The sequence below is a fragment of the Podarcis erhardii genome (genome assembly GCF_964252035.2).
Source record: "Podarcis erhardii genome assembly, chromosome: 18".
NCBI classification, from domain to species: domain Eukaryota; kingdom Metazoa; phylum Chordata; class Lepidosauria; order Squamata; family Lacertidae; genus Podarcis; species Podarcis erhardii.
Window position 1 is genome coordinate 1,522,626 of NC_138516.1, and position 24,047 is coordinate 1,546,672.

General features: G+C 50.7%; 1 protein-coding gene across 1 annotated transcript in view; it reads right to left on the minus strand.

Annotated features, from left to right (window-relative positions):
* Nucleotides 1-1,838: 1,838 nt before the first annotated feature.
* The window catches only part of WDR18 (WD repeat domain 18), a 41,514-nt gene continuing 19,305 nt past the window's right edge, over nucleotides 1,839-24,047 (minus strand). Inside the window, exons 5-10 of the mRNA XM_081846314.1 lie at nucleotides 23,240-23,383; nucleotides 21,867-21,931; nucleotides 21,378-21,502; nucleotides 12,868-13,034; nucleotides 3,548-3,616; nucleotides 1,839-2,107 (exon numbers count right to left, since the gene is read on the minus strand). Coding sequence (XP_081702440.1) covers nucleotides 1,976-2,107; nucleotides 3,548-3,616; nucleotides 12,868-13,034; nucleotides 21,378-21,502; nucleotides 21,867-21,931; nucleotides 23,240-23,383 — 702 coding nt within the window. The 3' untranslated portion in view covers nucleotides 1,839-1,975. The remainder of the gene's footprint in view (nucleotides 2,108-3,547; nucleotides 3,617-12,867; nucleotides 13,035-21,377; nucleotides 21,503-21,866; nucleotides 21,932-23,239; nucleotides 23,384-24,047) is intronic.

The window sequence follows — 24,047 nt, forward strand, 5'->3', positions numbered from 1 at the left end:
GGCTGAACAGCCGGATATAAAAATGGCAGCCTCTGCCTGGCGCTGCTGCAGAAACAACGGGGTCTTCAGGGAGGGATGACAACCAGAAAGTGATCTCTGCATCCCAAGGCGCCTATTTGCTTGAGGAGGAAGCTGCTGGTCCCACCCTGCACTCAGAGAAGCAAAGGCCCCTCCAGGAAGCCAGGATGAGAGCACTCAGCTCCAGGGGCCGAGAGACGAGATCGAATGGGACGTGCACAAGCTGCTCCCGTTGTGCAGCAGGGAAAGAGGCACCCAAGATCTGCAGATCAGCTTGCGAAGCCACATCTTCCTTGGAGGTTTCCAAGCAAAGGTTGGGTGGCCCTCTGTCATGGAGGCCTTAGCTGAGATTCCTGCATTGCAGATGAGACTGCTGGGGGCCCTTTCAATCTACAATTCTAGGATTCTGTGTACGCCCCCTGCAAAGACCCGGAGGCAAGCAGGGAATTCTCTCTGCAGAGAAGTGCCAACGGCCACCAACCATGGCTGTTTGCCCTCTGCCGAAGGAGGAAGCAAATGCCTCTAAAGGCCAGTTGGGTCTGCTGGTGGGCTCCACAGAAGAGGTATCAGGGCAACAGATGCATTCAGGGATAGGCTGCCCCTGAATCTGGAGGTTCCATTTAGCTGTGATGACTAAGGGCAAAGGGAGCCTTCAGCATTCGGCTTCTTTGAATGTCCTCGAGTTCTAGTGTTGTGAGGGGGAAAAACCCTTTCTCTAGTCAACTTTCTCCATGCGTAATTTTATATGCTACAATCCCATTGCCTCTTAAGTCGCTTTCTCTCTAAACACTCCACCAAAATGCAATTTCAGTAAACAGTCCTTTATTTTAAAAAAGTACAAAATGAAAAAACAAAACAAGAAATAAAAGGAAAAGGATTTGTCAGAGGTATTTCTTTTAAAGGAAGTAAAATTAAGAAAGGCAAGGGTTGTAGGGGGAGAGAGAGGACAGGAAGGAGAAGCAGATTCGCCAGAGTACAAAAAAAAGCAGCTTGGGATATGGAGCTGCGTGTCCTGACCAACAAGAGGGTTAAGGATACGATCTGGCGCACCGTGCATGACGGAGCTGCGTGAATTTTAGTGGTTCAGTTCAGTGGCAGGAAGGTCTAATTTGCGCAGGCTCAATAGAATGTCAATAAATAAATCTCTCCCTACATGGAAAAAAGGCATGGGGGGGGTGCATAACCCCTGAATGGCTAGCTTTCATAAAGCAGGGAGCGCTTGGGAGATTTGTGCACGTTTTTAATGAGGGGAGAGAACCGTTGAGAAGCACAACTCACCCGGAGAGGTTTACCCAGCCCAGAATCCAATGCCTCATTTCTGCAGCCTGCGGAACGATGAAACACAAGACTCTCCCCTCTCCCCCACTCTGTCGCTCTCAAAAACACCGTGTTAAAAGGAATTGAGGCCTCTTTGCTGATAACGGCTTTGGACCGTTCTCCTCCTGGACTGACAGCGACCAGGAGATCTGCCTGCCGGTTAGGGAGTGCCAGAACGGCTGGTGAACCCCCAAAAGCCGCCTGCATGCCCCCTCCCCAAAGGCAGCAGGCGTACTACTGATCATCAATCCCTGGTGGCAAAGGCAGCGGCGGAGCAGCAACAGGTCATATGGCGCGGCCCATTATCCTTTGCAAAACGAGAGGGATGTGGAACGGGCCCGTTGGTTTGTTTGAGGAAGAGGAGCAGGAAGGGGGAACGGCCATGTCTCCTTGCAACGTCCTGTTGGAACCATCCTGACTTACACCATATCTGCCCCCCCTCCAATTTCTGGATGTGTGAAGTCCGGTCCTGCCAGTGGGCAAAGCTATGAACAGCGTTCCTGCCCCTCTGACCAGGGAAGACGTTTTGGCACCCAGGTGCTGTGTGTGGCTGCCGCCAGATTCTTGTCCCAAGGGGGGGGCAGCACTCTGCTGCCACCAGGCTGGGCTCGGAGGAGCAGGTCTCTCCCCCCCGCCCCCGCTATTTGCTCTGCTTCATGATGAGGCGGCTGGAGAAGTCGAAGAGGCCTTTGTTGATCTTGCGCAAGGTGCCCACCTCTTCCTCCAGTTGAGTCACTTGGATTTTCAGCTGTTCCTGGTTGCCCATCAAGTTCTGCAAGGGAAAAAGAGGGTTAAAAACTAAATGGGGAGTGGAACCAGGGCGGGGGGAGAAGCGGAGGAAGGATCAGAGTACAGTGGTACCTTGCAAGACGAAATTAATTCGTTCTGCGAGTTTTTTCGTCTTGCGATTTTTTTCGTCTTGCGAAGCACGGATTTTGGAAAAGCTTCAAAAATCACCAAGGTCTTCAAAAACCTCAAAAAAGGCTACCACACCGCGTGCTATGAGTTGCTCCTCGAAGTCAAGTCGCAACTGCACCCCCTGAATGCACGGTTTTAAGAAAAAGGAAACAAACTTGCAAGACAAAGGAAACAAACTTGCAAGACGTTTTCGTCTTGCGAAGCAAGCCCATAGGGAAATCCGTCTTGCGAAGCAACTCAAAAAACGAAAAACTCTTTCGTCTTGCGAGTTTTTCGTCTTACAAGGCATTCGTCTTGCGAGGTACCACTGTATTGGCTCAGGGCACTGCCTTTGCCCGTCCTGGGACCCTGAACTCAGTGGCAAAGGCGGCGGATGGTGTGAGGGCCACAGTGACCTCCATCCCTGGTAAAAGGTGGAGAAAACCTGTCTCCCACCAGGCAGAATTTGAGGAATGGTTCTATTCAGAAGAGGCACTCCATCCTGGGACGGCGAAACCCACATTCATCCAGAGGGCATTGCAATTCCACGAGCTTCTGCCAACACAGCTTTTGCCCATGCAAACCCTTAAGATAGCTGCATCCAATATGGAAGTGGTGACTCTCTTCCCCTGCCAGAGGTTTGCCTGACCCTTTCCCCCCCCCCCCCCGGTTTTTAAGATGAGAGAGATGAAGTCGCTTTGGAGAGTTGCTTTGGGGTCGACACAACCAGTCTGACAGTGGAACCGTCTCCCTCGGGAGGCTGTGGCCTCTCCTTCCTTGGAGGTTTAAAGCAGAGGTTGGGTGGCCATCTATCAGGGATGCTTTAGCTGAGGTTCCAGCATTGCAGGGGGTTGGACTAGATGACCCTTGGGGGTCCCTTCCAACGCTTAAGATTCGATGGTTCCCCTCACTGCTTCCACCAGAGGCCCAATCTGATTTTTCACGGTTCTTTTTTCAAAAAGCACGTCTTGCCGCCTGGCATTAGGCTTTTATTTCTCAAGGTTTTTATTTTTCAATTTCAGCTTTTCAAGGGGAGCAAAGTGAAGGATTACCTGCCGCAGTGCACAGTGTAGGAATCGCTGGCCTACTGTTAAAAAACAATACCAAAACTTTACTGCAAAGCAAAATGTTAATGGTATTTTAGTGCGCCTTATACACCTGCTTTGTTTTTATTGTCTGTGTACGCAAATGGCACGATGGTTGACTTAGCTAGCAATAAATCTGATTTGGTCAAGAGAAAATAAAGTCTGCAATGTGTCAAGATCAAGCCTCTCAAAACTCAAAATTTGCCTGTTGTAGGGATAGAGAGCCTCACCTTTTCTCTTGTCGCACACATCTGCGAGTACAGCCGCTCTTTTTTCTCCAGGTTGCTCTCTCCGGATCCCTGTGGGAGACAGAAGAACAGAGGGCTCAAGATACAAGCCAAGGATATTTTTGAAAATGCCATTGTGTAGACATATTGTCAAAAGAACCAGTCTTATAGATGGTCTGAGCAGCTCAAACAGTAATTGCAACCCAATTGGAAACAGCTGACAAATCATACATAGGGCGTTGGGTACCCACCGCTCTGGAAAATGGGAGGAAATTGTGCGTAATTTGAGATTTTGACCAGAACTCCCACACACTTTTTGTATGATTTGGCATTCCTTTATTACATACACAGAGAGAAGGACCATCATTTTCGAGACCCAAGCCTGGCAAATCTGGCACGGAATTGCAGAGTTGGAAGGGACCCTGAGGATCATCTAGTCCCACCCCCTGCAATGCAGGAATTTGCAGCTGTCCCTTGCGGGGATTGAACCTGCAACCCTGGCCTTGTCAGCACCATGCTCCAACCAACAGAGCTACCCAGGCTGTCCCCACTAGACTTGATAACCAGGTAATGCCTATATCCTATACGGTGGATGCTCGGGTTGCAAACGTGATCCGTGCGGGAGGCATGTTTGCAACCAGCAGCGTTTGCAACCCGCAGTGCCGTGTCTGTGCACGCGCAGGTTGTGATTCACACTTCTGCGCATGTGGCAAAACCCAGAAGTAACCCGTTCCGGTACTTCTGAGTTCGGCGCGGTGCGCAACCCAAAAACACACAACGTGAAGCGTCTGTAACACGAGGTATGACTGTACTCATAGACTTCTGTTATTTCAACCAATGTGCAACTGTACCCGTTCTATAGCTTTGTTTTCCATGTTTAATTTTTTATCTGTTGTTATGTTCTTATTGCTATATCAAACACACACACACACACACACACACACACACACACACACACACTACAGCATGAAATAAAAAAATCCTTAACCCCCACCCAGAGGATACAAGAAACTGCTTTACACAAAACTAAGCATATAGCCCTCATGGTTCCTACACAGCTATTTTAAATACATACGAGTCAGACTGTTGGGGCCACCTAGCTCAATATTCCCAGCACGGGCTGGCAGTAGCTCTCCAGGGAGATGCTGGGGATTGAGCCTAGAACTGAGGTATGTCCCAGGTTTCTGCTTCGGTTGAGCCAAAGGCAAACTGTCGGCTTAAGAGCCACACCCTAGGAGCATAAGCTGTATTCCAGCATAATGGCGGGGAGGGAAGCCAAAGAATTTCAAGTGCTCCCCGATAAAGAGTTTCCGCAGCGCTTAAGGAAGAAGCTAAAGGGATAATCTCTCACAAAGAGATCTGGAGAAGCTCTGCCAGCCTTGGAATTCTTTTAAAGGAAGAGGATCACACTGCACCAACAGTGATAACAGGGGACAAAACGATTGCTTGAGAGGCTTTTTTTTTTGAGAAGGCATCCATCAGAGAGAGAGAGAGGACTGATACGATCAGGGGGCCGGCCATGAGAGAGGAGTGACAAGGCAGGCCGCTGGAGGGAGCAAGGTTTGAACATGCCTTTCGACAGGAGGGAGCAGCAGTAAATCACACCGAGCGACTTGCAGTCAAGTCTTTATTAGCAAAAACAGGATCTGCACAGGCGTGCCAGGTCCAATGAACACAGCAAAGAATCCCTGGTAGGTCTTGCCCCCATGATGCAGTTGATGAGATTGAAAGTCCCTGCCTCCCCACAGCTGTCTAAGTCCCCCTCCTCTCCAGGGTTTTCCCCAAGCAATCGGAGACTGGGCCTGCATGCAGCCAATCTCTCCTCTGCCCTTTTCATGCCTCTCCTGGTTCTGGGAGACCAGCAGGGAGGGGAGCTTTTTGCAGCAGGAGGGGGAGACAACTGTGACTCTTTACCAGCCAGACTTCCCCTCTGCCTCCTGGCTTCCCTCTTCTCCTGCTTCAGTTTCTGCCTCCAATTCTTGACTTCCCTCTGTCACAGACTCTCCCTGCATGCTAAGCCCTGTTACCTCTCCAGCTTCTGACATCTCCTCCCCCCTCTGACCACTCACTCTTGTCCCACCACCACTGCCTGGGCTCTGAGCCTTCCTTCCTTGGGGTTCCCCCAGTTGGGACCCCCTCATTCCTCTGCCCCCAACCAGTCCCAGACACCTTTGCGCTTCGAGGCAGCTTTGCCATTTGGCATGCCAGAGCTGAGCACTCTGTGCCCAGAAAGCCATTTTGGGACTCTGTGCTGCTGCACGTTGAAAGAGAAGCATCGGAGTTGGGGGGCAGGGACCCCTGGGGGCAGGGACCAAGGAGCGTCGCCCTCTGGCTCACAGGAGCATCCCCAAGCAACAAACAGAAGAAGAAATTACTAGCTACGCAAGGCCTTTCACTACCCAGCCTGACCACACAGGGCTCCTTTCCTGACCACACCTCAACAACCTCAGTATTGTCCACACAGGCTGGCAGCGGCTCACCAAGGTTTCAGGCCCCACCTGGCCATGACATTAGTGGGGAACTGGACCAGGGACCTTCTGAAGGCCAAGCAGGTGGTCTGTCAGCGAGCCGTGGTCCTTTCCTTCCAAATACAGTGGTGCCCCGCAAGACGAACGCCTCGCAAGACGGAAAACCCGCTAGACAAAAGGGTTTTCCGTTTTGGAGGCGCTTCGCAAAACGAATTTCCCTATGGGCTTGCTTCGCAAGACGAAAATGTATTGCGAGTTCCTGCGGGGTTTTTTCCCTCCCCCCCCCTTTTCCTAAGCCCTAAGCCGCTTATCAGCTGATCCGCTGATAAGCCGCTTATCAGCTGATCTGCTAAAAGCCGCTAAACCGCTAATAGTGCTAATCTGCTAAGCTGTCAATGGGCTTGCTTCGCAAGACGAAAAAACCACTAGACGAAGAGCCTCACGGAACGGATTAATTTCGTCTTGCGAGGCACCACTGTAATGCAAGATTCTGGTCCTCATGATTCCAAGCAAAGAGCTGATCTAACTAGGAAGGTGCCTTATACGGAGCTAAACCATCAAGCTGTCTAGCTCAGCCGTCTCTGGAGATTCAAACTTGGGACCTTCAGCGTGCAAGGCAGCTGCTCTGCTGCTCTGCCGCCTTGCAGAAGTGCCTGAAAACCTGCCTCCCGTCAAAAGTGGGAAAGGGAAAACCTCCCCCCCCACCACCACCTCGAGCCTCAGCAGCAGCTCATCGTGAACTCCAGACACGCAGCCCGAGACTCTCTGTTCTAATTTCGGAGCAGACACGCAGCCGATAATGGGAGATAGAGGAGATCTTTATCCTGCGCGCAGGACGGAGGGGATCCGCAGAGCCCAGCTCTGGCACTCTCATTCCAGCCTCCCCCCTATCATCTCTAGATTATTACTGTCTGCAAAAGGAAGACATTATGTTATTGGGGTTTCTCTCCCTCTCTCAACGCACACAAAACACACAGCGAGAGGACCTTCACAGCAATCTCTCTATTTTATTTTATAGCAAGGGACCAGCGTCCTTTTTCAAAGGTTACAGAAACTCTTGCTTCTCTCTCTCTGCCCCTCTAGGTCCTTCTTCACCTTCAAGGACATAATAAAGGTCAGGCCAGTGGCCCATCTAGTCACAGAATCATAGAGTTGTAGAGTTGTAAGGGACTGTGAGGGTCATCCAGCCCAACCCCCTGAAAGGTTTTTTTCTGCTGCTCCAGAGAAGCAGACACGGAGCAATGGTTCCAAACTACAAGAAAGAAGATTCCACCTAAACATTAGGAAGAACTTCCTGACAGTAAGAGCTGTTCGACAGTGGAATTTGCTGCCAAGGAGTGTGGTGGAGTCTCCTTCTTTGGAGGTCTTTAAGCAGAGGCTTGACAACCATATGTCAGGAGTGCTCTGATGGTGTTTCCTGCTTGGCAGGGGGTTGGACTCGATGGCCCTTGTGGTCTCTTCCAACTCGATGATTCTATGATTCTAATGCAGGAATCTCTGCTCAAGCGTCCATGACAGAGGACCATCCAACCTCTGCTTAAAAACCTCCAAGGAAGGAGAGTCCACCATCTCCCAAGGGAGACCCTTCCACTGCTGAACAGCTCTTCCATGTGCCAGTCCTTTAGATATGTGAAGCTGGCTCTCATATCTCCTCTGTCTCCTCTTTTCCAGACTAAACATACCTACCTCCTTCAACCATTCCTCACAAAGTTTGCTTCAGCAGCCTGTTCTCACAGCGGCCGACCAGATGACCCAATGGGAAGCCCAGTGAAAGATCCTCCTGGGGCCTGGGGGTTGGCAACTTCAGCCCCAGACCTCAAGATGATGTGGCTATCAGTCACTCCCCCCCCCACTTGCCCCAGACACCTGCCCATGTTGTCTTGAGATTTTCATTAAAGCTTTCCATACTGCAACAAGATAGGCGCTTCAAAAAATACAAGTGGAATCCATAGAATGTGGAGTCCTTTCTTAAGTCCACCTGCCCAGGCTGCCTTGGGTGAGGTGGGTGGCAAACATGGGAGGGTCTTTTCAGCTGTTCCCCCTACTTGTGGGGGACATGATCTCTCTCTCTCTCTCTCTCTCTCTCTCTCTCTCTCTCTCTCGCCTGGTCTGACACCAAATGGTAATAGTGATTTCATTAATTATACCCCACCCATCTGGCTGGGTTGCCCCAACCACTCTGAGCGGCTCTCAACAAAATATTAAAAACACAACAAAACATCATCCGTTTAAAACTTCCCTGCCTTCGTGTCTTTCTGATGCCAAGCAGATACGTTTCTCATTTTCCCAGCTTTTCAACCTCTGATTTATTTATTTTCTGTCAACGCTGGGTTCTGCTTTTTATTGAACTGCCCTGCTTTTTTTATTGCTGTTTTACGGTCTGTGGTAAAACCGCCCTGGAAAATGTTTCCGTCAGAGGGTGGTATTAAAAAAAAAGCAGCTATGTTTTAAAACAAACCGGGGACAAAAACACAGCCTCAAAAACGAGCGAAAGAACCCTCAATTCAGGAGCGACAAGCGAGATGGTTCTGCACAACTATGCCATTGGCTTTTCAGAATGCAACCAACGGCTCAAAAAATGCTGCATCAGAAGCAGTTAGCCCCACGAGCAGAAGCAGTGATGCTTCTGAACTCCAGGAGCTTGTGTCCTGCTTTCTGGTTTCCCATAAGCACCTGGTCGGCCACTGTGAGAAAAGGATGCTGGAATTAAGGGCTCTCCTTTCATGGGTTCTTACGGATGGCTCTGAAAAGAGAACTGACCAAAATTAATCCTACTAGCTACAATGGCTATGTTCTCCCTCCACTATCACACTCAGGTCCTCTTCCCAGAAGAAGGATATGGTCTGCAGGGTTAGAAACTCAGATACACAAGCCAGGCACTAAATGGCTCCTTGAACCAAGGTTGCAGTTGCCAAAACAGAATGTCTAGATGCCATTTGGGGGCAAGGCGCGGTTCTTAAGTCTTATTTTTCAAATGAGGGACTGACTCTGATTGATTCTCAGCAAAACATCTGGCTAGTTCAGGGGCAACCTTGGGTTCAGTGGCAGAGCTAGCCATTCCGGCACATGTCGTGCACCTGGGGGAGGCATGATCCTTCGGCGGGGGGCCCATCGCGGCGCGGTGGCGCAATCCACCCAGGGGGGATTTTGTCATCTGCCTCTGGGATCACACCCGGGGCAGACCACCCCCACCACACACCCCTTCCTATGCCCCTGGCTGGGTTAAGAGCTTTGAGAAAGCAAAGAAGAAAAGTCACTTGATCCAGGGACAGTCTACATATGTATCGGCCCATTCTGACCTCTTTTTCTTCCTAGTGACACAGACCATTCATAACATAGGCATTCACAACCAGGGCAGTGGGGGGAGCGAAGACAAGTGACAACAATCCACTATAACGTTGCTCACTGCTCCTGCTCAGGCTGCACTGAAAAAGCATTTTGGCTGCTGAAATTCATCCTGATTATGCAGATAAAATACAACAGACAGAATTCTACAGGATGGCGTATTAGTGTGTGAAAACAGTCGAGGTCCAAGGATGCCCAGGCACGCACCTCCAGATGGTGGAGATGTCAGGCGACACCCAGGAATCTTCACTTGGTCACAAGTGGCTGATAGCCAGGTGCAAAATGCACCTGGAGCCGGACTAATTTCAAAGACTGCTGGTTGGATACTGTGAGAAACAGAATGCTGGACTAGATGGGCCCTGACTGGCCTGACCCTGCAGGACTCTTCTTATGTGTTCTCACAGGTTTTCAGTCTCCCACCCTCCCCCAAGCAGTCATGAGGGCTAGAATCTTGTTCTGCTGTCAGGATTCTGCCAGACTCCTCAAGGGAGCTGAAGTTTCCCAAACCAACCCAACCTGAACAACCCCCTTTCCTGGTTCGGAAACATCCTTCCTTTTGCTGGGTGAACAAGAGACATCGCGCCTTGGAGGTTTGGGGCCGCTGTCAACGTTGCAGAGGAAAGGAGTAGGGCTGACAGCAGACGCTCCTGGGAATCTGTTACAGGAACGCTAGATGTGATACCTGGCGAGAGCCTTGGGGTGGGCGGCCGGACACTTTGCCCGCCGCAGCTCAAGGAAACTCAGAAGAAGAAAAGGACAAGCCGTGTGGTGCCAGGGGAGAGGAGCAGGCATGAGGCCTCCCTTTGCAAGGAGCTAATCCATCAAAGAAGACGGCCCCATCAGTCTCGCAGGTGGAGAGAGGAAAATGACAGGCAGGAGAGATAACACATCAAAGCACCCTTTGTGTTTTGGGGGGAGAGGAGACAGGCAGGAGAGGAGAAAATGCCTCCGCAGTGAGCGATGGTTAACAGGCAAGGCGGATGAAACGCCGGCTTCCCTCCTTCTCCCTCTCCTTGGAGCGGCTGCGAGAGGGCATCGGACGCAACCCCTTGCTGGGAAAACGAAATGCATTCCTGGCAAAGGGGCGTTGGCGGGTTTGAGTGGGGAGGCTGAGATTTTATGACGTTGTGGGGGACATGAGAGCAAAGCTACCTCCCGTTTCTCTGCAGTCAGGCAGACAGGTGTCCCCGGAAAGCTCGCCAGCAGGTAGCGGGACCCTCTCCCTGCCCCCTCTCCACCTCTAGTGTCCCTGAAGTCATGTGGTCTCCACTCAAAGCCACCTGCATGAACCCAAGAGAAGAGTCCCAGGCAGAAAGGAGAAGCTCCTGGATCGGAGCAGAGGCCCAGCTATTGTGAAATCCAAGTCTCAAAGAGGGAAGGAGGGATGCTCAGTTGACTCTGCTGCCCTTTGCTTATCCTCAGCTGTCATTCTACCGGACGGCAGTCAAGGGAGAGAAAGGAGGCAGGGCCTGTCCGGCAGCACCAAGAGGGCCCCACTGGAAGGTCTCTGTCATCAAGGCAGGGCAGAAGGAATCGGGCAGTCCTTGAGGCACTTCAGATCTAAGCTGCTGACACAAGGAAGGCCCGGTTGGAAGATTCCAAGACAGATAAAACAAAACCCTTCGTTAAACTGCAGAGGTCCTTCCCACAGGAAGCGGTGATGGCCAGCAAGCCAGATGGCTTAAAAGTGAATTGGACAAATGCATGGTGGAGGAATGGGCTACCAAGGGGTACGAGCCAGGATGGTTACGCTCAGCCTCCACGGTCAGAGGCAGCAATGCTTCTGAATCTCAGATGCTGGAAACGACAGGAAGGAAGAGGGCTCTTGTGCTCGGATCTTGCTGGTGGGCTTCCCTTTGGCGCAACTGTCTGGCCACTGTGGGGACAGGAGGCTGAGCTGGCCGGGATCTTGCTGACCTCCCCAGCACTGGAAGTTAATTTATGCGTTACGGCCGACCTCATCCCTCGAGATGCCAAGGTGCGGTGGAGACGTTCCAGCCTATTACTGCCTCAGTGCCCAACAACAGGATTATAATACACTCCCTCTCTCTCTCCTGCCAACCTGTTCCTTTCCCTGAGGGATAATTGTACCAGAACATTCAGCCCTGCCTCTCTCAGATCTGCATCGCCTCCTCCAGCAGGGAACAGCCACCTGCTCCCGCTTGCATCAGAAGGGGAAGGAGGCTTGGCACACAGGCATGCAGAGCTCAGAGGTGTGTTCCCTTCGCCCACCACGCCTGGGTCCCACTTCCGTCCCTTCTCTCTCCCCCTCTCCTGCTATAAAACATGTCTTTATTTGGTCTGCTGTGTAATCAGAGAAAGCAATTACAAACTGCAAGAGAAAGACAAACTCAGCCCTGTAGACCCCCATCGTTCAGCCCAGACACAGAGGTCCAGCTCTGAGGGTGGTTCCCTTACTGCGAGAAGTGAGGTGAGAGGGAACCAGGCAGAGGGCCTTCTCAGTGGTGGCGCCCTCCCTGTGTTACGACCTCCCAGCAGCTGTCAAGGAGACAAATAACTATAGTGGTACCTCGGGTTAAGAACTTAATTCGTTCTGGATGTCCATTCTTAACCTGAAACTGTTCTTAACCTGAGGTACCACTTTAGCTAATGGGGCCTCTCATCCTGAAGCAAAGTTCTTAACCAGAGGTACTATTTCTGGGTTAGCGGAGTCTGTAACCTGAAGCGTCTGTAACCTGAAGCGTATGTAACCCGAGGTACCACTGTATACAACTTTTAGAAGACATCTGAAGGCAACCCTATATGTGGAAGTTTTTTGTGTTTTTTATGTTTTTATATGTGTTGGAAGCCACTGAGAGTGGCTGGGGCAACCCAGCCAGATGGGCTGCATATTATTATTATTATTATTATCATCATCATCATCATCATCATGATCATTACTACCACTATTATTACGATTACTATTATTATTAAATGCAAGCAAGACAGAAGTCCTTTTGAGCCCCCTGCCTTGCTGGGGGTGAGGGACAAGGCCCCCTCCACGTGCCAGTTCTGGCATGGGCTTGCGAGATCTCCCAGGACTGTCCGAGTTCCTGCAAGATCTCCCGCGAGCATCTCTAGCCAAGAATCATGGGCAATCGCCCTCTCTGAAGATTGAGCTGTGAGAGTGGAAGAGCAATGAATCTTCTTTTTGTTTCATTTCCCCCCCTTCGTACATTCTTCTAGTTCAGACACGTCCCGCTCTCTATTCTCCACCTGGGCAGCCAAGAGACCTTATTCATAACTTTGACCCGTGCATCGCAGGACTAGACGATCCCTTGGGTCCCTTCCAACTCTACGATTCTGCGACTGTGCCTTTCCGACCGAGGATCGAACACTGGGAAATAGCCTCAAATCTATCGGTCTTAGTGAGACCTTTATACCAGTGGACCTGGGGCGTTAAGCATTCTGCCATCCTTTTGCCCACCATCCTCAAGAGCGAAGGGGGATTTCTAGCTTGGTGGTCACTTGGTCCATGTTTGCTGGGGAAGCAGCCGAAGACCCCCCTACCTTCTGATGCATTCCCAGGCACAGCATCATCCCCTCGCTGGCAGGGCTCCCCGCGTTCTCCATGGTGTAGAGGTGGCGGCTGAACTTGGGCAGGGGGACGCGGGGCTTGCTCTCCGGGTTTAGCATGTTGGCTGGAGCCAGGGTGATGAAGGCGTTGGTGATGGGACCTGCAGGAGCAAATTGGAGGGAGAGATTGAGCGGCAAGGTATGCTTATGGCAGGGCTAAGAAGCATGTGGGATGCCGTTTGAGGGGCTAATCATAGAAATTGGAGAGTTTGGAAGAGGCCCCCAAGGGCCTCTCGAGCACGGAGCTTGTGGACCCTCCCCTGAAAACGAAGCAAGACGCTAGTCCTCATGGTTCTTGATAAGTCAAAAGCAGCCTTATGCTGAGTCAGGACACCAAGCCATCCATCTCAGGACTGTGACTGCCAGCAGCTCTTTGGACTTTCCAGTCCCAGCCTTTCTGCACACAGAGCATGCACCTTTCTATTTAGGAGACAGGCCCCACAGACCAGTAAGGTTTCTAGTCCTCAGTGATTTAAAGGGGTAATTCAACAGAGGCACAGGAAGACTGCCTTAGACGAAGCTAGACTTTGGGTTCATTTCGCCCAAGATTGTCTGCCACAGTGGTTCTCAAGCCTTTTCCAGCTTGGCTCATCAACTCGCCCCGTGTACTCACTACTCTGCACCACAAAAAGCATTATTCAGAGCAGCGGCTTGCCAGGCGCACTAAGGGAGATGATGACACGATAAAATTCAAAACAACGGCAATTAATTGCCCGTTCACTCAAAGCCCAATTAAAAATTGTTCAATTAATTCAACAAAGCTGACAAACTTGATCCAGGGAGATGCCAGCTTTCCAGAGCCTGTCATTTACAGGGGGCCCCTGCTGCCCCCTAGCAGCCCCCACTTAGGTATTCGCCCCACCCAGGGGGCAGTACTATTCTCTTTGGGAACCACTGGTCTACACTGGCTGTCAGAAGCTCTCAAGGGCCTCAGGCAGGGTGTATTTTCCAAGCCCTGCCTGGGGGAATAATGGACGGGACCCCTGGGGGTCCTCTAGTCCAACCCCTTGCAGTGAAAGCATCACAGCTGAAGCATCCATGATGGGTGGCCATCCAACCTCTGCTTAAAAACCTCTGAGGAATCACATCTCCTCTCCACCATCTTTTGGTGGTTCTGCTCTACAGAATCCAAGGCATGTGTGTGTCTGCGTTCCTCCTCGCTGTCGGCTCCCCCGCCACCTCTCCAAGCTTCTCCTCCAATTAGCTAGGAAGGCATCTGGAGGCGATCGGAGGGAACTGTTTGGAGACCTCCCCGGGGGCGACCAGGCGCAGCCCCAAGCATCGCGGCCTCTCCGTCCTCTGCCGAGCGAGCCATCCATCACCCAGGCCCCGGTGCGCTCACAAGTTGTCTCGCGGTAATGATCTATCGCACACATCCACTCAGCAGAGTTAATGAGCGCTTTAATTACCGCATTTACCCACACGGGCTGCCGTCAGGCTCCCGACGCCTCCTTGCCACAACCTCAGCTCACCCCTCTGCACTCACAAATTGTTGCATCCATCGCCCTGGCAAACTAAGTGGAGGAAGAAGACTTCGGAAGCAAGAGGAGAGGGCCAGGAATGGCCTGCTGGGTGGGTCAGACAGGGTCCTCAGCTCATTGCTCACCAAGCCAGGCGTTACTCAGTATATATACACACAGTACATCCAGCAAGTTCTTCCTCCTTCCCAACCCATTTGAGAGCAACACCCGTTGGAAACAGCAGCCGGAATAACAAAATTTGAATCCCTTGCTTGCAGCTGCCAAAGGCTCAAGGCTGGTCTTTTGACTCTTCAGATCTATTTCCAGCAGTGTCCCTGTGAGCTTTCTCTGCATCCACCCCCCCGCCCACCAAACCTGGTTTTGCCTTTAGAGTTTGCATGCAAAACCAGTCGGACCTCCGCAACTGGAGCTCTCAGGAGCTTTTGGTTAAGTGTGCCCCCCGCCGCCACCCCCATTTGCAAGGCGCTGGGGCAGAACAGGGTGCCACGCCCATCCATTTCCCAGTGGCAGGGAGGCAGGTCAAAGAGGATTCGTCCATAAATAACTTCTTAAGAGCTCAGATGAGCCTCTGGTTCTATTTATTGATTGCATTTCTGCCCTGTGCGTGGTTCTCCTCCCCCCCCCATTTTATCCTCGCAACAGCCCTGTGAGGTAGGTTGGCCTGAGAGAGGCTAGCTTCCAAGGCCACCCAAGCAAGCTTCATGGCTCAGTGGGGGGAATCGAACCCTGGCCTTTCTCCCAGGTCTTAGTCCTGATGCTCTAACCACAATGGCTCCCCCAACTGAGTGTCAGAAAGATAGTAAGTTCTGCCTCGGACTGGCCTGCGGCCCACTGGTACTGATGGAGGAGAAGGCATCGAATCACGCATTTCTTAGAGAAAGCAGAGAGCAGCTTTCCTCCTGCTGCCATAACATTATAGCTTGTAGAAATCAAATGAAGCCAGAAGATTCAGTGCAGGTAAAAGAAAATCCTTCTTCATCAAGGGAAGTTATGGTACCACTCTTTTCTGCCTTGGTCAGACCACACCTGGAGTACTGTGTCTGATTCTGGGCACCACAATTTAAGAAGGATGTTGACAAGCTGGAAGGTGTGCAGAGGAGGGAAACCAAGATGATGAAGGGTATGGAAACCAAGCCTTATGAAGAACAGTTGAAGGAGTTAGGTATGTTTCGTCTGGAGAAGAGGAGACTGAGAGAAGATAGGAGAACTATTTTTAAATATCTCAAGGGCTGTCCCATGGAAGAGGGAGCCAGCTTGTTTTCTCTTGCTCTGGAGGGCAGGACTCGAACCCATGGCTTCAAGTTACAAGAAAGGAGATTCCAACTAAACACCAGGAAGAACTTTCTGACAGTGAGAGCTGTTCGACAGTGGAATGAAATCCCTCAGGAGGTTGGTGGTCTGGATGGCCGAAGGGTCTGATCTGAAACAAGGCATGTGCTGATGGGAAATCTCTCTCTGCGGAGAGAGGACGGGTTGTTGTGAAGTGTGAAAAGCATATTTCACCCTGTCCGCTTCTGGCACTCCTGTTGAATCTCTGCATGAGTCACTGCCTTGGGCTTGCATCCTAGGGAGTGGAACGGCACCTCGCACAGGAAACGGATTGTGGGTTCATTCTCTGCCCATGTTCCCTGTGCAAATGACTACTGCACTCCCAAGGCAGCAAACCCAGGGCAACAACTCATGCAGAGGGGCAACAGGAGCCCCCTGCTTCACTACTACTACTACTACATTCGCGTGACCAAAGAATCCTGCAGCAACCCGTGCCATTATGTGGCGGGATTAACTGGGTCCTGCCAAGGTGAGGCTGGAGCAGAGACTCACGCAGAGAAGCGGCAGGCATGCTCACAGGAGACTGTCGCTATTTCACTTGCTCATTTCTCGTGGCACAGCTCCCGGCTCAGCCATTATTGACCCAAGTGCTGCTCCTAAAGCCGGCGAGTGCTTAAAACCAGCTGCAGCTCGTTACAAAACGAAGGATGGCCTCTCCTCCCGCCACCCTGGAGCTCAGTGGAAGTGCCGGACACGGAATGTTATTAAATTACCCAAGTTTGAGCGGCGCTCCAAAGCCTCGTTATTAGGGCTGTCTCGCCGCTTGCACCACACAGAGGATTTACTGGCTTCTGAGCCCTGAAAAGAGATCAGTTTTGAAGGGATGGAGCAGATGCGAAGAGAGGCAGGCGGCGCTGTGAAGCAGAGCAGGCACCCTGGCTCAGGGTTTAGCGGGTGGGGAGGAGGGAAGCTCCGAGGCCGATGTTGAAAGGGGAGGGTTTAGAAGAAAGGAGAGACGTGTCGGGAACTGAGCTGCCAGCGGCAGCGCCTTATCAAGTGTTCTGCGCAGCCGAGATAAAGGATGTTAATGCCTCCCCCGGGGCACCGATAACGGCAGAGAGAGTTGCCAGCGTCTGGACAGGATTCTTTTCGGAGAAGGGAGAAAAGTAATTAGATATCTGGAGGGGAGGAGGGAGGGACGAACAACGCCGTTATATAAAGGACACGGAGAAAGGGGCTCTTTGCCCTGTTGCGAAGGGGGGAGCAGTTCAAAACTAGTTTGGGGACATTCTCTGTCCTACCTGGAGACTGGACCTGGGACCTCGTGCATGCAGAGCAGGGCTAGGGCCCTTCCGCTAAAAGTAAGATTCTAGTCCTCATGTTTCTGAATAATGGGCTGGCTGAATAACAACGGAAGAAGCTGCCTTATGCAGAGCCAGGCCGTTGGGCCTATTCAACCTCAGCATTCATAGAACTGTAGAGTTGGAAGGGACCCTGAGTGTCATCTAGTCCAACCCCCTGCAATGCAGGAATTTCAGGCCAAGGATCCATGGGCAGATAGATGGCTATCCAACCTCTGCTTAAAAACCGCCCAGGAAGGAGACTCCACCACCTTCCGAGGGAGACTGTCAAGCAGCTCTCACCGTTATAAAGTTTTTCCTGATGTTTAGACAGAATCTCATTTCTTGTAACTTGAAGCCTTTGGTTCAAGTCCTACCCTCTGGAGCAGGAGAAAACCAGCTTGTTCCCTCTTCCATGGGACAGCCCTTGAGATATTTGAACATGATTACAATGGTACCTTGGGTTACATATGCTTCAGGTTGCATATGCTTCAGGTTACAGACTCCGCAAACCCAGAAATAGTGCTTTAGGTTAAGAACTTTGCTTCAGGATGAGAACAGAAATCGTGCTACGGCGGCACGGCAGCAGCAGGAGGCCCCATTAGCTAAAGTGGTGCTTCAGGTTAAGAACAGTTTCAGGTTAAGAACGGACCTCTGGAATGAATTAAGTACTTAACCCGAGGTACCACTGTATCACTGTATTACCCACGGGACGCGGGTGGCGCTGTGGGTAAAACCTCAGCGCCTAGGACTTGCCGATCGCATGGTCGGCGGTTCGAATCCCCGTGGCGGGGTGCGCTCCCGTCGTTCGGTCCCAGCTCCTGCCCACCTAGCAGTTCGAAAGCACCCCCGGGTGAAAGTAGATAAATAGGGACCGCTTACCAGCGGGAAGGTAAACGGCGTTTCCGTGTGCTGCGCTGGCTCGCCAGAGCAGCGATGTCACGCTGGCCACGTGACCCGGAAGTGTCTCCGGACAGCGCTGGCCCCTGGCCTCTTAAGTGAGATGGGCGCACAACCCTAGAGTCTGGCAAGACTGGCCCGTACGGGCAGGGGTACCTTTACCTTTACCTTACCACTGTATCATATCTTCTCTCAGCTCCTTCAAGCGCTCCTCCTAAGGCTTAGTTTCCAGACCCTTCATCAGTCTACACACAGACTGGATAGCAGTGGCTCTCCAGGGGTTCAGGCAGAGGATGCTACCAGTCCTGCCTGCAAACTGGACCTGGGACCTTCTGCGTGCCCAGCAGAGGCTCTGCCACAGAGCCATGGCCCTGGGTGGCACCCAACTGCATCATGCCAGGCACAATCAGTAGCAGGTCTCTGGGCTCCAGTCCACTGCACTGCTCCTGAAGGAGCATCTCCACCTCCATCATTCTATCCGGACACTGAGGTCCAGCGCCAAGGGTCTTGCGGCAGTTCCCTCACTGCGAGAAGCCAAGTTACAGGGAACCAGGCAGGGCCTTTTTGGAAGTGGCACCTGCCCTGTGGAACGCCCTCCCACCAGATGTCAAAGAGAACAACTACCAGACTTTTAGACGATATCTGAAGGCAGCCCTTTTTAAGGAACTTTTAATGTTTGATGCATTACTTTATTTTAATATTGTGTTGGAAGCCGCCCAGAGTGGCTGGGGAAACCCAACCAGATGGGCGGGGTATGAATGAATGAATGAATGAATGAATGAATATTATCATCATCATCATCATTACTTCTTTGCCCAGGGAGAGACCTGGGTGGCTGAGTAAGTTTTCTGGGGCATCAGGCATGTTCAGCCTGGAGAAGAGAAGGCCGAGGGATGGCATTAAGTGAGTGTTCCGGTTTTCAAGCTGTTCAACAGCGGAACGGTCTCCTCGGAAGGTGTTTGGCTCTCCTTCCTCAGAGGTTTTAAAACAGGTTGGACTGGTTCCCTGCCAGGGATTCTTGTGAATCCTGTGGCGACGGGATGCTGGACTCCATGTGCCACTGGGCTGATCCTGTGAGGTCCTTATGTTCCTTCCAGCTCTACAATTCTATGATTCCATAACTGGGACCCCAAGGGCACCCACTGGCACACAACACTTGCTTAGAGGGTCAAGGGGACAGGCAGCCACAGCATGGAGGAGCAGCCCTGGAGTCAGGACACACAGAGTGGCCAGATGGGTGGGGTATAAATAACAAATTATTTATTTATTTATTTATTTATTTATTTATTTATTTTTATTATTATTATTATTATTATTATTATTATTATTATTATTACCACCACCACCACCACCTGCCCACACTGGCTGACACATGGCCATCGGCCGGTGCCTGGAATACTAACCACCCATGCCAGTTTTCCAAATGTTGCTGCACCACAAAAGGTCTGCAAAACCCGGCAGTTTTATCTCCCAATCCCCTTTCCTAATAAAACTTGTGTGAAAATGATTTGCCTCTCCTCTCCAGGAAGGAGTGGGTGGACAAGGGCTGCCTCCCCATTGGCCGACGCCAAACCAACACTCCCCATGCCAGCTGCATTGTTATAGCCTGGCACTTTTTTCTACCCAGGATTAGGGGGAAGAGGGCGCAGGCACCAAGCGCGGCTCAGCACATTGAGAAATTTACGATCCTCAAGTCAGATCGTGAGGTTTTTAAGATTCAGCCATGCAGGCTTTATGGCTCCTTTTCTCTTTGCCAACGCAAGGCTTTGAGCATCGCTTCAAAACAAAGCAGGGCACATGCCAAACACACGCACACAACCAGCCAGGGCTAAGAGGATTTTGCAAATTGTGCTGTGTTCTTGGGGGTGGGGAAGAGAAGAGTTTTGCCCCTAGACAAAGAGAAATAGCTAAAATTAAGATTACATAAAGATGACTCGATATGAGGAAATGGTGGCTCGGATAACAACACGGACACCACTTCTCCTGTTCAGGGAGAAGAATTCCAGAAGAAAGGAACCCATAACGGTTTGCTGAGAATGCCTAAAAACTCTGCTCTGGAGTAGAAAGTTCAGCAGCCTGGTATAAACAAAATATTTTGGGTATCTGAGCTGGGAAAGGCACCTCCCAGGAAAGGGACTCTGATCCTGAAACTCCAGGAGAGATTCTGCTAGATGGACCACAGGTCTGATTTGGCATAAGGCAAAGTCGTCCATTCCGATTTCAGCTATTTGCTTGCAAGCATGAGGACTAGCAGGGTGGCTCACTTTTACTTCCAGCATCTCCAGGCAGGGCTGGGGAAAGAAACTTGAGGTTTTAGTGTGGCCACTGCAGCCCTCTGGAATCCTGGTTACTAGCTGAAATCAGAGCATCTTAACATTCAGCTAGATAGCAGAAGAGGATGCGGGTGGCGCTGTGGGCTAAACCACTGAGCCTCTTGGGCTTGCCGATCAGAAGGTTGGTGGTTCAAATCCCCGCAACGACGGGGTGAGCTCCTGTTGCTCGGTCTCAGCTCCTGCCAATCTAACAGTTCGAAAGCATGTCAAAGTGCAAGTAGATAAATAGGTACTGCTCTGGCGGGAAGGTAAATGGCGTTTCCATGTGCTGCTCTGGTTTCATGCTGGCCACATGACCTGAAAAAACTGTCTGCGGACAAACGCCAGCTCCCTCGGCCAGTAAAGTGAGATGAGCGCCACAACCCCAAAGTCATTTGCAACTGGACTTAACTGTCAGGGGTCCTTTACCTTTACCTTTCTTACTCTGGGTAAAACTTGAGCTGGACGCAAGCTATTGTGCTTTGCTTAACTGAGCTTGCAATTCCCTGCCTTTTCTGCATTTCATCTGATCTTATGTACTGCACTGGTAGCTTTTCGCCCAAGAGAGTTTGATAAACCTGCAAAACAAATATGCAGAACTGGCAAAACTAACAGGAAAATTAAGAGACTCTAACGGTGTGTGTTTTATGGAAGAATGGATGCCTTTTTCGGACTATTTAAAGAAATATTATAGCATGATGAACTTGCGCATAGGATTTGAGCTATGAGCAATAGAAGGATTTGGGCTATAATACTGTGGTTGTGATTTGATAGGCAGAAGAGAAGGAGCAGCAGAAAGGGAGATGCAACAACTCCGTGGAAAATGGGGCGGGAAGTCGAGAAAAGACGAAACTGTGTTTTGATTGTATAAGTTGAAGATGTTGAAACTTAAAAAATATAATTATAAAAAACAAATGAACGAACGGACTGTAGGGAACCTGCCTCACACAGAGACTCACCTTGGTCCACTTAGCTCAGGGCTGCCTGTGCTACTTGGGAGCAAGGTCTGTCCCGGGCCCCAGGTGGGAGTTCTGCTCAGGAGATGAAGGAGAGGGTTCAAACCTGGGACCTTCTGCATGCAAGGCAGGGGCTGCGCTGCAACCCTTTGTGGAGGTGCATATAGGCCCACAGCACTTGCGTACCTTTGTAATTCACCGTGCGCAGACACTGCTTGCTCTGGATGTCCCACAGCCGGACGGTTTCGTCATGCGAGCCGGACAGGAGCAGGCTTCCGTCGGTGGAGACGGAGAGACACGTCACTTGGTTCCTGGAGGGAAGAGAAAGGGCCTCCAGGTTGTGTCTTGAGCGTAACTGAAGTCATCCCCATTGATAGAGAAAGGGGCTGAGCATGATGCAGGGTGCACCCGCAACCCAAATGTCTGGCCCCTCCCCACCAAAGCCCCTTAGAATCTAAGGTTTATGTTGGGACGGGCAGCCCTCAGACCTGTGTGTTTCGCGTACCTTCTCCTGAGTGCTGGGGCCTGGCTGGAATTCCGCCCATCCGATCAAATGAAATAATTGTGGATTTGGAAGGGACCCAGAGGGTAATCCAATCAAACCAAAAATCACCGCATGTAGGTAAAAAAAAATGTCCCTTTGTTGCTCTACCCCACCTTTGCCGCAGCACTCACCGATGGCCTTTGAAGATCTTGGCAGACTCCCTTTCTGTCTGGAAGCCCCTCTCCCTTTGCACGGGCTGAGAGAAAGAGGAGGGGGAAGTTACAAACTATATTTTGAAGCACTGCCAGGAAAAGTGGGTAGGTGGGAACCAGGAAGCTGCCTTAGGTACTTGGTTGGGGCTGCTGGTTCACACAGCCAGGAACTCAGTTCCGGCCCCTCTCAGGTGGGCAACATGGCCATTCTAAGAGAACAAGGGAGGCGTTGGTGGTCAGTTCCAGCTCCTCTTTTTCTCAAAAAATAGCATTGCATGCAGCCCAGATTTTTCTGCTCCAGAAGTGGCAAATCTCCAACCCGCCCCACCATTAGACAAGTGTTTTTTAGTGATGTTCAGTGACTGGCAGGTGGGCAGACCCACCCACCTGTCAATCACTGAACGTCACTAAAAAACACTAAGAGTGGACTGTCCGCACCCTTACTGTGGCAAAAAGACTGGTACTGATGAACCGGAAAAATAACAATGCAGCTCGCTTTAATGATTGAAGGTATGTACACCTTTGCTACACATGAACAAGTTGTGTACAAACGTAGACTTGCCATGGACAAATTCAACAATATTTGGAATTCATTTTTATAAATACCTGTTAGATTAAGGTCTAATTAACTACAGTATCAAATTTCCCCGCCTTTTTTTTTTTGTAATGTACACAATATTCCCCCCCCCCCGTTTTTTTCCCCACATTGGTACTATTTGTTTCTTCTCTTTTTTGTGTGTCTTATCTTACTCAGTGCGCTTGTAATTTTGTACTTTTTTAAAATAAATAATATAATACAAACAAAATCTCTTAACCTGGCCAACACCTGACTTCCCATGTAGCTCACTGGCACTTCAAGGTAGGGCTGGGAGAAACTCCTGCATGTCCCGGAGAGCTGCTGCCAGTCAGTGTTGACAGTATGAAGCAACACAGAACATACATACTTTGGTTCAGTGTGTAAGGCAGGCGGGTTCCTTTGTTAAGTGCTACATTTCACTTTTCATTTGTGTACTGCCTTTCCATATTACAGTGCACAAGGCGGTCTAGAGCAACACAATAACACCCCCCCACAAAAAAAACCCCACACCTTATATTAATCTGATCCAATACAGAAAATTGTAATAAAACATAACTTTAAAAAGGAACGACTTATTTCGAATAAAGTAACATTCAGTAATGTATTAGAATATACTAAATAGTGCACAATAACATTAACATGCAAAACATCAGCAAATAATTATTAAACAGAAATTTGCTCTTAACAGTTACAATAAATAATTACTAAACTGCGATCAATAAAAATAACTGCAAAGTCACAATGCATAAAATGCCATGTGTGGAACTGGACCTACCCAGGCGCAGAGGTCGACTTGGAAGATGGAGCCGTCCATGCCACCACAGAACATGTGGTATTCTGTGAGGTCGAGGGTCACTGACAGGATGCCCACATCGAAGACGACAGAGAGCAGGAGGTCACCAGAGGAGATCTCCCAAAGCTGGAAGAGAGGAGAAGAGGAGCCATACAGATAGCTCAATTGATACAGCACGAGACCCCTTAATCTCCTTGTCGTGGGTTCGAGCCCCATGTTGGGCAAAAGACTCCTATGTTGCAGGGGGTTGGGCTAGATGACCCTTGTGGCCCCTTCCAACTCTACAATTCTATGGATTTATTTAGGACCAATCAGCCAAGGGTGTACAAAGGTGGGCCAGGAATCCCTGCAGCTCAAGAAGGAACGGCAGTGGAACACGACAGAGGGGCTTGGGAATGGATAGGCAAACTCTTGCAAGTGAACATGAGATAAAACCAGGGGAGGGGATAACATTTGTTGTCCCATCCTTCCTGACCCTATGACAGAGGGCGGGAAGCTTCTATCTACAAGAGACATTCCCTCCTGAGAGATCAGATCAGGGATGGAGAAGATCTGTGGCCCCCACAAAAGTTGCTGGGCTCCAACTCCCATCTTTCTGAGAAGGAGGGGCAGGTGTCAGGCAGGAGGGGAAGCTGCAGGGGTCCCCCGCAGGATCAAACCCCTCCTGCCCTCTCCTCCCATGCTCCCCAGTATGTTTAATTTTAAAGGAACCTGTTATTTATTTGTTGCAATTCTATCCCTCCTCTCTCTCCAAGGATCCCAAGGTGGCGTGCCTGGTTCTCCTGTTCCC